The 14,666-nt window shown below is 43.0% G+C and overlaps 1 protein-coding gene across 1 annotated transcript in view; it reads right to left on the minus strand.

Moving 5' to 3' along the window:
* The window catches only part of RASSF1 (Ras association domain family member 1), a 38,541-nt gene extending 29,966 nt beyond the window's left edge, over positions 1-8,575 (minus strand). The window contains exon 1 of the mRNA XM_033140605.1: positions 7,763-8,575. Coding sequence (XP_032996496.1) covers positions 7,763-8,093 — 331 coding nt within the window. The 5' untranslated portion in view covers positions 8,094-8,575. The remainder of the gene's footprint in view (positions 1-7,762) is intronic.
* Between the last annotated feature and the right edge of the window lie 6,091 nt (positions 8,576-14,666).

Here is a 14,666-nt window from a genome sequence, read left to right on the forward strand (position 1 = left end):
CACTAATAGCACCAGTTGAGTTCTGGGCAGTTTGCCTTACCCTCCTACTGCCTAGGCCTTTTGTTTGCCTCTGGGCGGCCTCTGGTTCCTGGCTGCCTGGATTTGTTCCAGTTACTCCCATACCTGCATTCACTGGCAGATCACCCTGATTTGCTTGCTTAATCTTTCTTCTACAGGTATCGTTGTTTCTTCAGAGCTCGATGTTTCAGTACTTTCCTGAGCTCCATGAACTTTTCCTGAGTTCCAGGACTATTTCTTCTACATGGTCGTGTGTACTCGGAGAAGAAGACGACCGGCAACTCATTCATCGTCTTCATCCTCCTCTCCAACACCATTTTGCAGTTCTAAACCTGTCTTGTACTTTATATTGTACTTGTAAAAATTGCATATTTACCTTTGTATGCTTCTTGAAATATCCGCCTCGCATGTTACATGTGTTTTCCTTATAGCTTGATAATTAATGACATGGATGTTTATATATGCAAAGCTTTTCTGAAATGGTTTCCATTTAGAGCGTCACAATTTTGATGATATGGAAATGTTTATGTAAGGTTAAAAACATTGTCTTTGTGCAGTTCTAGTCATAGACATATTCATGCATATATGTTTTATTTCAATGATCCTAAATCTCCTCGTTGTGCTTGCAAAAGTTGTAATTCAAAATGTGGTAACATTTATATACTTTATTTGAAATGATTTCCTTTGGTCAAAGTATTGGTCATTCTCGGATTTGTTCAAGATATATATGTCAAGTCTGGTGGTGTCCTACCCTCTTGGTACCCCTTTTTCTTTGAAAAAATTCCCCTCTATATGCTACCTTTGGCAGTAAACCAGGTTCCCAGCTTTTCCCTTCACCTTGTTTCCTGCTGTTCATGGGAGACCTTTATGTAGTTGGTTTAATTCCCATCTCATTTCGCTGGAAACCCTTGCGTAGATGGTTTAAATCCTCATCCTGGCTGGGACACCTTTATATAGGTAGCTTAAATCCCCTCTAGTGGCGCAAACCACTTGTACTTAGGTGCCTTAAATCCCCTTTCTGGAATCGGACCCTAGTTCCCCGTTACCTGTGGTCGCTGTGGTAAGTCCAGAATCTGTCTTCCTGAAAGTTCCCTCGATTCTGTAGCCTCAGTGCCACACACCTTTTATGTTTCCTTATCCATTTTTCCTCAGTTTTCCAAATAAAAATTAAAAAAAATGGGGGAGGGGTCTGGGTAGGCTATATAGCCCCAGCTCTAGTTATATTTTAATTTTGGGTCCCGGATCGGGACCTCTCTTATGTTTGGGCAGTCGTTATTCGTTATTTTTAATTTTGGACCTGCACCAGGTCTCTTGTGTTTGGGGAGTAATTTGTTGTTTTACGCTGTACGCGAAAGTATACATGTTTATGAGGTGATTTGTTGTGTTACACTACATATTGAAGTATATATTTATGCCTAAAAGGTTTACAGTGTATCGGATCGATCACTTTTTATGTTCGGCTAGTGGTTTGTTATTTTCATGACTTTATTGCTACATTATTGTACAAGTATTTCCTCTGATGGAGGGGATGAATATTGATGGTGTTGCTAGTGTTTATATCACAGTTTTGATGTGGACACTGTTGGCACTGTTGATGCTCTGCCCTTTCATGTCGAGTTCTATATCTAAACAAATGGTAATGTTTGTGTCAGATAAATGCTTATGATATTTCTAATCTTCCTTTTTATAACTAAATCAAAAATAATTTAATTTAAAACAAAAAAAGAAAGATGATATGTCGGAATACGTTTCACGGATCCGCCATGGATTCATATTTATTTGGTTATTTTATAAGTTTTTCGAGGTCTACTTTTGGTATAATTGCGCGTAAAAGCGAAAGTGAAAGCATGAATGAATAGTGTGGTTCACTTATGAGATTAATCCGCCTTTATTTTGTAGATCCGGTCATGTTCAAAGTTGTTAATGAGCGTTAAACTTGCTTCCCGCCTTTTTGGAGGGCAGCAACAGTGATTTTATTGGTTAAAGTACTAATGATGATGTCACGTTTGTTCCCTAATAAAAGGCAGAGGCACCCCGCTTAGGCACGTGCAGTTTTGGGTAGGAGAAGTTCATTTATGTCTTTTAGTTGGGTTTTAGTTGAAGTCAAGTTTAGTTTAAGGGGCTAGGAGCGGGCTGGACGGGTTGGATGGGTTTTTCTTTAGTTAGAGTTAGATCGCGGAAGATCATTCGGTTTTAGTTTTAGTTAGGTTCTTTTAGGTTAGCCTAGGGTTAGGCCCGCGGAAGATATTTCGGTTTTAGTTTATTTAGTTAGCCTCGCGGAAGATCGGGCGGCAGGGTCTTTAAGCTTAGGAGAACTTAGCTTAGGGGACGAGCCTACGCGGGTTCTGCCGAAGCCACTAAAGATACAACCGGTGTCTGTCTTCCTTTGGGGTTAAAGGGGGGAGTAAAGTAAAAATTTTAATTTCTTTAATTGGGTCCGCCTATTCAGAGTCAGGGTATATATTTTATTTCACGAGGCAACTTTTCTTTAAAGAAGGCAACTAGGAACTCACACACCATCAGAGTCTTCAATTGGCTTACTCATTATCCTTCAGACTGTGAGGCTTGGCCGGCGACCGTGCTCAAAAGCACGCGGAACGCTGGCCGCTTTCCCCGCAACTGGTACCTCGTGCATAACCAGTCCAAGGCCGTGCACGAGGAGCTCCAGCACCCATACCCCGACAGCGGACGGTCCGGGAATCAGCGTGAGTCAGTCCCAGTTAGTAGTCTGGCAGCTGCATTTTAGACTAACTAAAGCAGGGGTAGGCAACCTAAGGCCTGTGGGCCGGATGCGGGCCCAATCGCCTTCTCAATCTGGCCCGCGGACGGTCTGCGAATCAGTGTGTTTTTACATGAGTACAATGTGTCCTTTTATTTAAAATGCATCTCTGCGTTATTTGTGGGGCCTGCCTGGTGTTTTTCCATGAGTACAATGTGTGCTTTTATTTAAAATGCATCCCTGGGTTATTTGTGGGACATAGGAATTCATTTTTTTTTCTTTCAAAATATAGTCTACCCCGACCAAAGGTCTGAGAGACAGTGGACCGGCCCCCTGCTGAAAAAGCTTGCTGACCTCTGCATTAGGAGAATGCACTTCCATTATCCTACTTGTATTCCACTCACTAAAGTGCACAATTTTATTCTGGATTAATTACTCTGGAATAATTTCTCTCAATACTGTACATATCTTTAATTGTAATCAGTAATGGATTAGACATAAAATGAAACACTAACACCAGAGTTCTAATTTATATGGGTGCAATTAATGAAACTGTTAATCCTACCTGAATTCTAGAATCAGAACTGCTGTTGACTGAAGGACTGCCTTATACAATTAGGATGTAGTACTCCAAAGCATTCCATGCCATCGCTATTCTTGAATTAATTTGGCTCTAGCCCTCTGCATCTCAAATCAATTGTTGTTTTTAACAAAAGCAATCAAGGTTTTAGCAAAGGTGCAAGAAAGAATTAAGTGCTCAAAGTGTATCAATTCTGTTTTTAGGTCCAATTTATATGACATTTGTAGGATGCGACAAGTTTGTTACAGGAGTTCCCCTTGCTAAGTCTACTGCAACTACTAAACATTATTTAGCTTTAACAGTGTGCTAGACGTTGTACAAAACTGTTAGTCAACAGGCAATCTTGCAGGATTATTGTAAATTATGGGAGGACCAAATGTAAGGACACAAGGCAGAGGACATGGTAGCAATTTGAGAAAGTGGCTGGAAAAACAGGGTAAAACAAATGAAGTTCTCAGGGTGTATGGCAGCCAGAGGCAAAGATATAGACAAAGGTAGGCTCAGGGATACAAAGCCTGCTATGAGGCACAGTTAAGGAGCTCTACGCAAATCACACCCACTGAGTTTAGAGCAGCCACATCCTTTCAACCACAGTTGCTGAAAGGGTGGGAACACTTGAGGGTAGGCCAATCAAATTACTCTCAGCCATTCTTTGTGCTTGGTACAAAGTTTGGAAGCAAGTCCAAGTCCTAAGAAGACTGCACATATCCTGCTCAGAAGACTTACTACGTACAATAGATTAACAACAGAAGCTATGCCATCTTTTTTTCTGGACGAGCCTCTATGCTGGCAACAGCTGCTTATCAGGCAGAAATTCAACAGGGGCAGCATTCCCAGCCCTTGATGCTCCACAAACATGCACAAACTGTGGGCAGAAAGGGCTGAGTTGATCACATATTTACCTAGGCTGTCACTAAAATAAGAAGCCACAAATCAGGATTGTCTGGGTCCTGGACTATCAGAACAAGAGAAATAAAGCAGCTGTTGTCCAGCATCCTGCAAGCACACAGACAAACACAATATCTGTGTGCATGCCCCAGTGAAAGGTGTAGCAGAGCTTCCCCTGGCTTTCAGTTACACACACATGCAACTTTGGTGCACAATTCAGCACTGTTAACACACAATTATCCTTTTGGAAAGTGGGGTTGGCAGGAATTGCAATCCATTGGAGTACAGGAAGCAGGTAAACCTAGCTGATTTCAAAGACCCAGTTTTATTTTTACATGGAGCATTTTACATGCGGCATCAGTAGCAATAAATCAACTCTGGCACTAAGCCAGCAGAGGAAACAGAATACACATGCGATTGACAAGAACACCAAAGGTCTCCCAAGCACCCAGTAGCCTTTTCTCAGAATCCAACCCAAGCAAACAGGACTTCACTGCTAGACTTAAAAACAGGGGATTTAAGTGAATAATATTGGATACGGTCATACCACGCCTGCTTTCATGAACATACACATACTCCCACATGCATTTTCTCAACATGGAATGATTCAGTGGCAGAGAGGAAGGAGAAACAGATATTGAGTAATATCTGGCCCAAGCAAACCTCATTCAGTTAACCTAGTTTCCCTACATGTTCTCTAATAAACAATATGCAATAGCTTTAAGGAGATCCCCCATGGTTCTACTTGTTGATTGGCTAGGCCCCTAGGCCATTGGAGAAGTTTCTAAATTCATAGTTTCAATTATGCCATGAGAACTGATGGCTTTCCTTGGCTGGATTCTGTCCTTAACAGTCATAATTTGGGACCATAACCCTTTTGGTCTTCTTCAGCCTCCCAATTGGGAACAACTGCGACAACATGTTCATTTACATATGTATGTTCATCATCACCCAAGGTAATGCTTATAGTTAAACATCCACTGTGGATCACTTCACATCAACAATATTTCAATGTGGGAGTTATTGTGTTTAGCTGCAAATAATCAGATAATCACACACACACACACACACACACACACACGTGAACCAGCTTCAAGTCCATGTAGAACAATGTTTCAGAAACAAGTGAAAGAATTGTGGAAGCCCTTTTCATGCATGGAAAAAGGCAGGCTGCTTGGTGTCTGAGACCACTGATCATTCCCACCCCCTTACTGTTTTTTTAGTCCATCTTCTGCCCCTTTAAAGGAGAACTTTGAGAAAGAGTCTTAAAAACTACTCTTTGCTCTTTGGAGTACATGTGAGAATTTATAAGCGTACCACCACAATATGATGATTGTGGGCTGCTGACTGTTGTTGTTGTTGTTCAGTCGTTCCCGACTCTTCGTGACCCCATGGACCAGAGTACGCCAGGCACGCCTATCCTTCACTGCCTCTCGCAGTTTGGCCAAACTCATGTTAGTAGCTTCAAGAACACTGTCCAACCATCTCATCCTCTGTCGTCCCCTTCTCCTTGTGCCCTCCATCTTTCCCAACATCAGGGTCTTTTCTAGGGAGTCTTCTCTTCTCATGAGGTGGCCAAAGTACTGGAGCCTCAACTTCAGTATCTGTCCTTCTAGTGAGTACTCAGGGCTGATTTCTTTGAGAATGGATAGGTTTGATCTTCTTGCAGTCCACGGGACTCTCAAGAGTCTCCTCCAGCACCATAATTCAAAAGCATCAATTCTACGGCGATCAGCCTTCTTTATGGTCCAGCTCTCACTTCCGTACATTACTACTGGGAAAACCATAGCTTTAAATATACGGACCTTTGTCGGCAAGGTGATGTCTTTGCTTTTTAAGATGCTGTCTAGGTTTGTCATTGCTTTTCTCCCAAGAAGCAGGCGTCTTCTGATTTCGTGACTGCTGTCACCATCTGCAGTGATCATGGAACCCAAGAAAGTGAAATCTCTCACTGCCTCCATTTCTTCCCCTTCTATTTGCCAGGAGGTGATGGGACCAGTGGCCATGATCTTAGTTTTTTTGATGTTGAGCTTCAGACCATATTTTGCGCTCTATTCTTTCACCCTCATTAAAAGGTTCTTCAATTCTTCCTCACTTTCTGCCATCAAGGTAGTATCATCAGCATATCTGAGGTTGTTGATATTTTTTCCGACAATCTTAATTCCGGTTGGGGATTCATCCAGTCCAGCCTTTCGCATGATGTATTCTGCATATAAGTTAAATAAGCAGTCTGCTGACTAGACTGTAGCAAACATTCATTTGGGATGTTCTGTGTTGCTCTTAAACAGAGGTAGTTCTGGCATGTGCTAATCAGTAACAAATGAAGGAAAAGAAGAGGACTCCAATTTCTCCTATGGTCTGCACATACCCACTCCTAAATCAAAAGATGATCCAGATAATCAAAATGGTAAAATAATGAGCATGTTGCTTGGCATTACTGAATTAGATTTGGAATCATTCAGTTACTGCTAAGCAAGCATTGTTGCAGTATAACAGACATTGAGAGAGCCGTCACACATGATGGCATGCACATTTTTTACACCCCCCTTGTAAATCTGCATAGGACTTCACCTGCTCAAATGGTAAGGGAATACAGTATGTGAGAACATTCATTGGCATAGAACAGGCATGTCCAACAGGTAGATCATTATCTACCGGTAGATCACTGGACACCTGCGGTAGATCACTAGCTCCCCCCAAAGAAGCTGAACAACTGTGGCTCCCCTAAAAAAAGCTCAACATTTTACCTCCTCCCTGAAAAAAAACAACTTTGACCTGAACCCAAAAAAGGGGGTAGATCACTGCCAGTTTTTAACTCTGAGTAGATCACAGTCTCTTGGGAGTTGGCCACCCCTGGCATAGAATACTGTCTGTCATATCCAAACCATACATTCAAAGCACATGGCTTCCCCAAGAATATTGGGAGCTGTAGTTTACCCTTCACAGAGCTACAGTTCCCAACACCCTCAAGCAACTATAGATCCCAGTTTTATTTGGGGAAGCCATATACTTCAAATACAGGGTCTACTTTAAGTTCCACCATTTTAAAGCTGCAATTCTGTGCATACTTTCACCCAAATCCAAACAAGCTACCAGAATCATTATGTACTGTACGTTTCTTTAGCCCCAAACCCCAATTCCTCCAAAACTTAAAAAACTTTCCAAAGCAAACCATTCTCAGGCAGTCCTTGGGCCAATACAGAGCACATCCTTTACCTATCCTTTCTCTCTGTGTACCATAGGCTTGTCACCTTTCTTATTAAAGAGCTCTTCTGACTTTTAATAGCTGCAGGACAAGCAGTATACAGCTTCTTTCAGCAGAGAGAAGTGATGGGAAGCTATCCCAGTTTAATTTCTAGCTGTAAAGGAAAGCAGACAGGGCTACAACATTCTGGGCTAGTTAGTTTACTTACTCCTATTTCTCTTCCATTTCTTTTCAGATTTATGCTCCCTGAACCGAACGCTACCTTGCCCTCCTGCTTCTCCCAAAACCTCCCGCGAGGATGCAAAGCAGCCTGGCAAATGCCGCCACGTGCGGATGGAGAGCCGGTACTCACGGATGCACTGCAGACGCTTCTTGTACACGCCCCAGATGAACTCCCCGCACAGATCACACCAGGTCGACTGGCTTTGGGCGCAGGGCTTGAAGACATGCCCCTCGCCCAGCTCCTCAGTCAGTTTGGGGTCGCTCTGGCCTCCCAGGAGTCGGATCTGGCGCACGCGGCTCAAGATCTCGGGCACTTTCCCCGGAGAAATCCTCAGGGCGTTGGCCCGCTCCAGCCGGACGGGGCGTTCAGACGTGCCTCGCGGGCCCCGCGTCAGGTCGAGCTGCTTCTCCAGCCCCAAGTTCTTCAGCTCGATCATCTCCTGGTCCATCGGCCGGTTCATGGCCACTACATAGGCTGAGGATGCAACGCGGGAAAGGGGGCCTGCAAAAACATCTCACAAGGGGCCCAGAAACACCCTCATCTCGCCCGCGTTCCTCGGGGGTCGCTGTGCTGTTCGGAGCAACCCGCACTCCTCTCTCGACCCCTTTCCCAGTCTCTCAAAAGTTCACTTCTTTTCTGTTTTCTCGTCTTCTCCGCCCGTCTTCTCCCCCCCCCTTTTCACCCCTTAGCTTTAAAGCAGCAGCCAGAAAAAGTCACAGGCGATCTTTGTTGGGAAGATTAGAGCTCAGCAAGAGCCTCCCGCCCCTACGAGCGGGCGGGCAGCTTTCTTGGCTTCACAGCATCAGCCTCCTTTGGTTCTACAATCGTGCTCCATAAGAGAGGAAGCTGGGGAGGGTTGCGTTAGTTCAGGTCCTGCCTCTCTGAAATGCTACCAGTTGCTGGCTTGCTCTTTCTTTTTTTGTTGAACAAGCAAGAGGAAAGGTCCCAGCTCCCCTCCCTTTCATGCATTTCCTTCTTACTAGGAGGAAGGGGGGGGAGACCAACAGGCGGCGCCTAGTCCTCCTGTACGCCTTGAAGTTGCAGCTCGTCTTGCCTCCCCCCCCCCCCCCGCTTCTCCCGCATTAAGGCACCGGAGTAAGACCGAAGAAGCGCAGCAGGTTTGAGGAAAGAGGCAGCCGGACATGTTGCCAACTCCCCCTCGACAGCTGCGCGGCATCATTTCGTGGGACAGGCTGTGTGTGTGTTGTGGGGGGGGGGATATGCAAGGGGAACAAAAAAAGGCGGGAGAGAAAGACACAGCTGTGAGGGAGTAGGGGAGAGTTGGCGCGGGAGTTTTGAGACGCCAGAGTCTCCACGCTGAGGGTTTCAGCAAAGCCGCCCGTCCCTCATAATCCGAAACGCTGCGTCAGAGAAAGGAGACCCCTCCAGGGGAGCTACTGCTCCCCACGGCTCCTTAAGGACCTCGAGAAAATCTCGCCTCCCCTCGTCGCCCGCGCTGGGTCCTCCGCCTGCGCTCACAGCGAGATTCCCGGGCTCGCGCTCTACTTCTGCAGCTGCGTTTCTATAGCGATGCCGCTGCTGCTTTTGAAGCGGGAAACCGCAGCGCTTCGAGAGGCCCGCGGTGCCTGACGTCAAAGTCTGGGGAGACGGAGGAGCGCACGGCGGGAGCCGGCGCGGCTCTGTCTGAGAGGCAGCAAAGCGCGGCCCACCTACCCTCAAAGGGAGGCTTCTGCGGTCGGGGTCAATCTCTTCGGGTTATCAGCAGCTGGCAAGAGCAAAAGGAGCTCTTCCCCAAGGAGTGGCACCAAAGGGCGGCCGGTTGCTGGGACGCCAAAATAGGGAAGGGCCACTCAGACAACCACCATTTTCACTAGGCCTGGAGGCTGGAACACCCGAGAAAGGATACTGAGTTTGTATCCCTCTTCTACTAGGTGTGGGCTGCCTTGCCTGAGGGCCCATTAAATCCTGAGGCTGGCACTGTTGCCATTTATTTTTCTGAGGAGGTATCATGGGCGTAGCCAGTTTTGGGCAGGACTTTTGTTAGGGGGAACAGAACCCACGTGACTGATCAAGGGACAGAGAATCTTAGACCTTTAAAAAGTTATTTACCGGTAATCTAATTTTATGAGGGAAAAGGAAAGTTTTTTATGTCCAGGGATACAAAATTACAATGCACACATTCCATATGCAATAAATACCCCGCCATTGCTCATTCAGTAAGTCTGGTGAGCATGATGTACCATTTGTTCTTTTCTATTATTTATCCATTTTAGCTATCTCAAGATATTAAAAATAAGCCATTCCATTCCTTTGTTCTTTTACAGAAGGCACTGCAACACATTTCCAATGCCAAGCAAAACATAGTTTGCAGTTTTAAAAATATGCAACAGACTTAGTTTAAACGAGCTGCTATACCAGCTTTAATGAAATCAAAATGTTTGAGAATTCCCCTCATTCCTGCTACATAATGTCTTAGCACTAGATCACCTTCTTGAGACCTCTAATTGGTTTGGATATTGCTAAATGTTGGTTCCAACCAAGTAAAGCATAAACTTAGCAAGGAAACCAAGTCTTATACTCAGTATACACATCAAGTACTGCTTATACTCGCATATTTATGAAATCTGCTGTCTGACCAGCCTCCTGTTGGCCTGCATAATTTGCTATTCTTGGCTTAAGTAATTGCTTACCTGTTTCTTCATGTAACTTATTGTGTAAATGTTCACAGTTGTGTTTTCATTATTGCATAATGTAATTTAGAGGGTATTATTGTTTTTTTGTCCTTGTTTGTGAGGGCTTCCCTACCCACTTACTGCCCCCTCAGACAAACTTATGGTAACTGTCAACACTTGGATGTTGGTGAAGGGTTTAGGCAAACAGCCACATTCTCAGAGATGTAGCCATCTGGAAACATTGTGCTTTTGCTGTTCACATTCTACTGAAGTCAGGGATCATAAGCAACGAATGGAGATTTTGGACATCATCTGCATTTCCTCCCCCAGTGAGTGCTTCCTGCCTGGGGAGTTCCAGTGTAAACAAAGCTTCATCATTTGTCTTTGCATAACAAAATGTTTTTTCTCATTTGTAGTCATAATACTCTGGACTTCCTTATGTCTTTAGGGTCTCTGGTGTCTAGATATACAACTTATTGTCAACTTTCTGAAGGCAGGACTGCACTGCACCCCACTGTGATAGTCATACTATATCCCTAAGTAGGGTTACTAAGGATGCTGCTGTTTTGTTTTGGGTGAACTTAATTCAGTGAAGCAAACTATGAAGTGGGTATCTCCAGCCTGCTTTTAGTGTGATTCTTCACCATTTGTCAGTAAATGATTGATGGATGGATGGATGTACCCCACCCATCTGACTGGATTGACCCAGCAACTCTGGACAGTTTCCAACAAATATAAAAGCATAATAATAATATCAAACATAAAAAACTTCCTTATACTGTAGAGGGCTGCCTTTAGATGTCTTCTAAAAGTTGTATAGTTATTTATCTCCTTGACCTCTGATGGGAGGGCATTCCAGAGTGGGCACCACTACCAAGAAGGCCCTCTGCCTGGTTCCCTGTAACTTCACGTCTATCAGTGATGGGACCTCCAGAAGGCCTTTGGAGCTAAATCTTAGTGTCTTGGGTAAACATATATTTGCCAAAATGATGCAAGTGAAGGTGGAATTTGTAAAGGAGAATTTAGTTTCCCATCCACAAATGTTCTCCAAGGCTGCCCTTTGCTTCAAAATGATTTGTTCTGGTTTGTTTTGGCTGTGGCAAATGTTTAATAGCAACCTCCCTGGCAGTCCCCACATCTGCATTTTCCTTTTGAGGAAATCACAGGATTGGGACAATTAAGTTTTCCACATGACATGTAGTTTCACCAGGTTTCTGGCAATACAGAAAGTCCCCAGAACTTAGCTGCTTCCACACTTTGCTTGTTCATAGTGAGATGTTTGAGTTATATTGTGGAACAGATGGGGAAGGCAAAACAGAGAAATAATTCACTTTGTCTTCCTGCTTATTCTGAGAACAGAGTCAAGAGGCCACAAATTTTGTCTGGCATTTCAGACAACCAAACTAGTGATTGACATTCACTGTGCTCCTTCCCCATTTCATGAAGTACCTCTCCATTAGCATTGCACTGGGCTTCAGAAGCACCCCAAACCAGAAGGAACAATGTCCTGTTGAGCCTCTGGAGTGCTCAGAAGCAGCAAGGCACCTACATAGCACTGAATGGCTGAATGGCTGTTGTAGCAATGTACTTGTTGCCAGGTGTAAATGATGGCATGGCTTTTCCTGAGTGGCCTCTTGATGGATGAAATCACTCTAGTTGATCTTTATACTGCTGACCCAAAGCCCTTGGCAGGTTTTCTGCAAGGCCCTATTGCTGAAGGTTGGCTGCATCCAAAGTCCATAGTAGATTGTTCCTAGTGGTTGCTGTGGAACCATATTGTTTGGTTTGCTTATTTTCCTAAAATCATCTCTCAGTTTGGAATGGAAAAAACAAGTCAAGGAGAACATTACAGACCTCTTGCTTGCTCTAGGGAGCTGCATCCTGAACTCTTGCAATAAATATCCATGGGAATAAATCCAAAAATATTATTGAAAAGAGTCTAGAAATGGGTCTATTTTTGTCATTTCCTGGGAGTAAACATCTGCCAGAGAAATGTTAAATTTGGAAGGATGTAAGAAGCAGACTTTGTAGTACAGTAATTTGGCTGGGTTTTTTTTTAACCTTGGAAGATTCAGTCTTTTTCTTGCTACCTCTTACAGTTGGGATGATTATTTTCTTTTAAAACATCCATCCATCTCTGTTCCTCACATTCATGCTACATTTTTTTTGAAGTCCAGAGATCTTCTCATAATCACAACAGTTGTCTTGATTGTAATAATAGGCAATTGAATGACTTATGTTACATTGTGTATTAAAATTGCAATTTAAAGTTGTGAACTTAAAAGGAATAGCAATCCTTCTTTTACTACATTGCATAAACATAGGAAATGGATGTAAATCCAATATGCAGATATGTTTTCTCTCCTGAGTTCCCACTTCTGTCATCTTATCAAATGTATGTGCATCACAGATATCACAAACCTTTTCACTTTGAAGAAAAGGTGTACAAATCAACTATGTTGACAGCAGTGATATTGCCACTGTTCCAAGAACAAAAGTGACATGTGAAATCTCTTGTTATTTCCATTCCAACGTCTGCCAACCCAACCCACTCCCATATCTCAGCTAGGAAGGACCTAGACTTTAAACATGAACAGAACTGATGGAACATTTTCCCCTCTTGTAGATTGTCTCCTTCCTTCCTTCTAGCTGGTTAATCAGTTAAAAGCTCATTTACAAGACAATAACTTCTGATTTGCTATTCCTTAGTTTCCTAGAACAAGAAATGTTTGCAGGATATGTGATGTGGAAGCAAAGCGGAAATTGATAAAGGAATAGATTTATGTTATACATAATATCATGTACATCCATATTTCCTTGCCAGAAAATAGCACTTGTTGTTTACACAGATGATATCCTCTAAAGACCAGAGATTGTTTCATAATTGTACAATGAGTGGTTATCCTGATTATTTTAATGTAGAAAACCAAGGCCCGGAAAAACAATTAGCCAATTCCCCAAGGTCAAATCTAAAACCTTATAATTACCAGTTGAGTACATTCTCCTCTGCTGTTTCTCTGAATAATGTAGTTGTGTGTGGTGTGTTTGTGAAGGAACAGCAGTTCTTCCAGCCTTCTTTTAACTTTACTTTCTCCATAAACTTTGATTTTTACCACACACAAAAAGCAGCCGAGTCTTGAATTATAGAATGAAGGCAGGGAGGAGTTTAATGGTCAACTACTTCCTTTGCTCTTCACTACAGTAAAATATAATCCCACTTCAACTAAAATCTAGAATTAGATAGTCAGGAATTTCTAAAGTAAGCCTTAAGTTTAGTAAATGCTTGTGCATAGCCTGCCTAGCTCAAGAAGTAAAGCATATTGAAAATGCAGAACTTTACATATGTGCTCAGAAGTAAGCCTCACTGAGTTCAGTAGTGCTTACTCCCAGCTAAGATGGTCTAGGACTGCAGCCTTCTAAAACCAGGAACAGCTGGGATACTTATGGGCAGCTAATGGTGAGAACAGTACTAGAAATGTGGGAGATAAAGATATATTATTATTATTGCAAAAGCTAGCTGTGACACAGCTGGCTCCTGTTTATTTTTGTCACTGGAAGACATCAAAGAAATGTTGAAATAAAAACATTATCATGTTGGTCATAGGTCTGGTTCTTGAACTCATGACTAATTAGAACAATGAACATCAACTTCCATAGTGCCTGGTGGAAAAGATGTATATTCTCAGAGAACAAGGGCTGCAATAATTTTATAAGCCTTGAGCAGCAACCTTTATTGTCATTTCAGCTTGATTTTTCCTTACAAGACCAACTATCAAGAAGCATACCTGAATTCATATCATTTATTTATCTGGACTGGATGGCCTAAAATTGGAAATGCCATTTAAACATTATTCTTAGTATTTCTTTTAAGTTTAGCTAAACCAGTAATTCACCTCCAATGTTAAACTGCATCTGACAAGCTCAATCTTGTCACTAATAAGCCTTCATTTTTTATTTTTTTTAAAAACAACCCTTTCACCTTCTTTTCCCAGGTACAATTCTCTAGGCAGGATGACTGCAACATAATGAAAACCAGGCAGAATGGGTACTGGGGTCAGGGAACCATGAAACAGCACTTTGAACACTTGTTTGCCATATGTGTGTTGTACCATGATGCTGGTCTTCATCTTCAGGGGCAAAGAGCACAGAATCAGAGTTAATGACCCAAAATATCATCTAGTCCAACAGCTTACCTGAAACTATAAACACATCAGTCCTTCCCAGACTACAATCCATCTGTAGACCCAATGTGCTAGAATTATATTTGTGATGTTTGTGGATCAAGCATGACACAAGCAGATAGAGGCAAGCCACAACCTATGAGTTAAGACGGTGTCCCTAATCAATCAGTGTATGTGTGTAATTGCTCTTTCCAAAGAACTGCCAAATGAACAATACAA

The sequence above is a fragment of the Lacerta agilis genome, chromosome 2 (assembly GCF_009819535.1).
Source record: "Lacerta agilis isolate rLacAgi1 chromosome 2, rLacAgi1.pri, whole genome shotgun sequence".
Classification (NCBI taxonomy): domain Eukaryota; kingdom Metazoa; phylum Chordata; class Lepidosauria; order Squamata; family Lacertidae; genus Lacerta; species Lacerta agilis.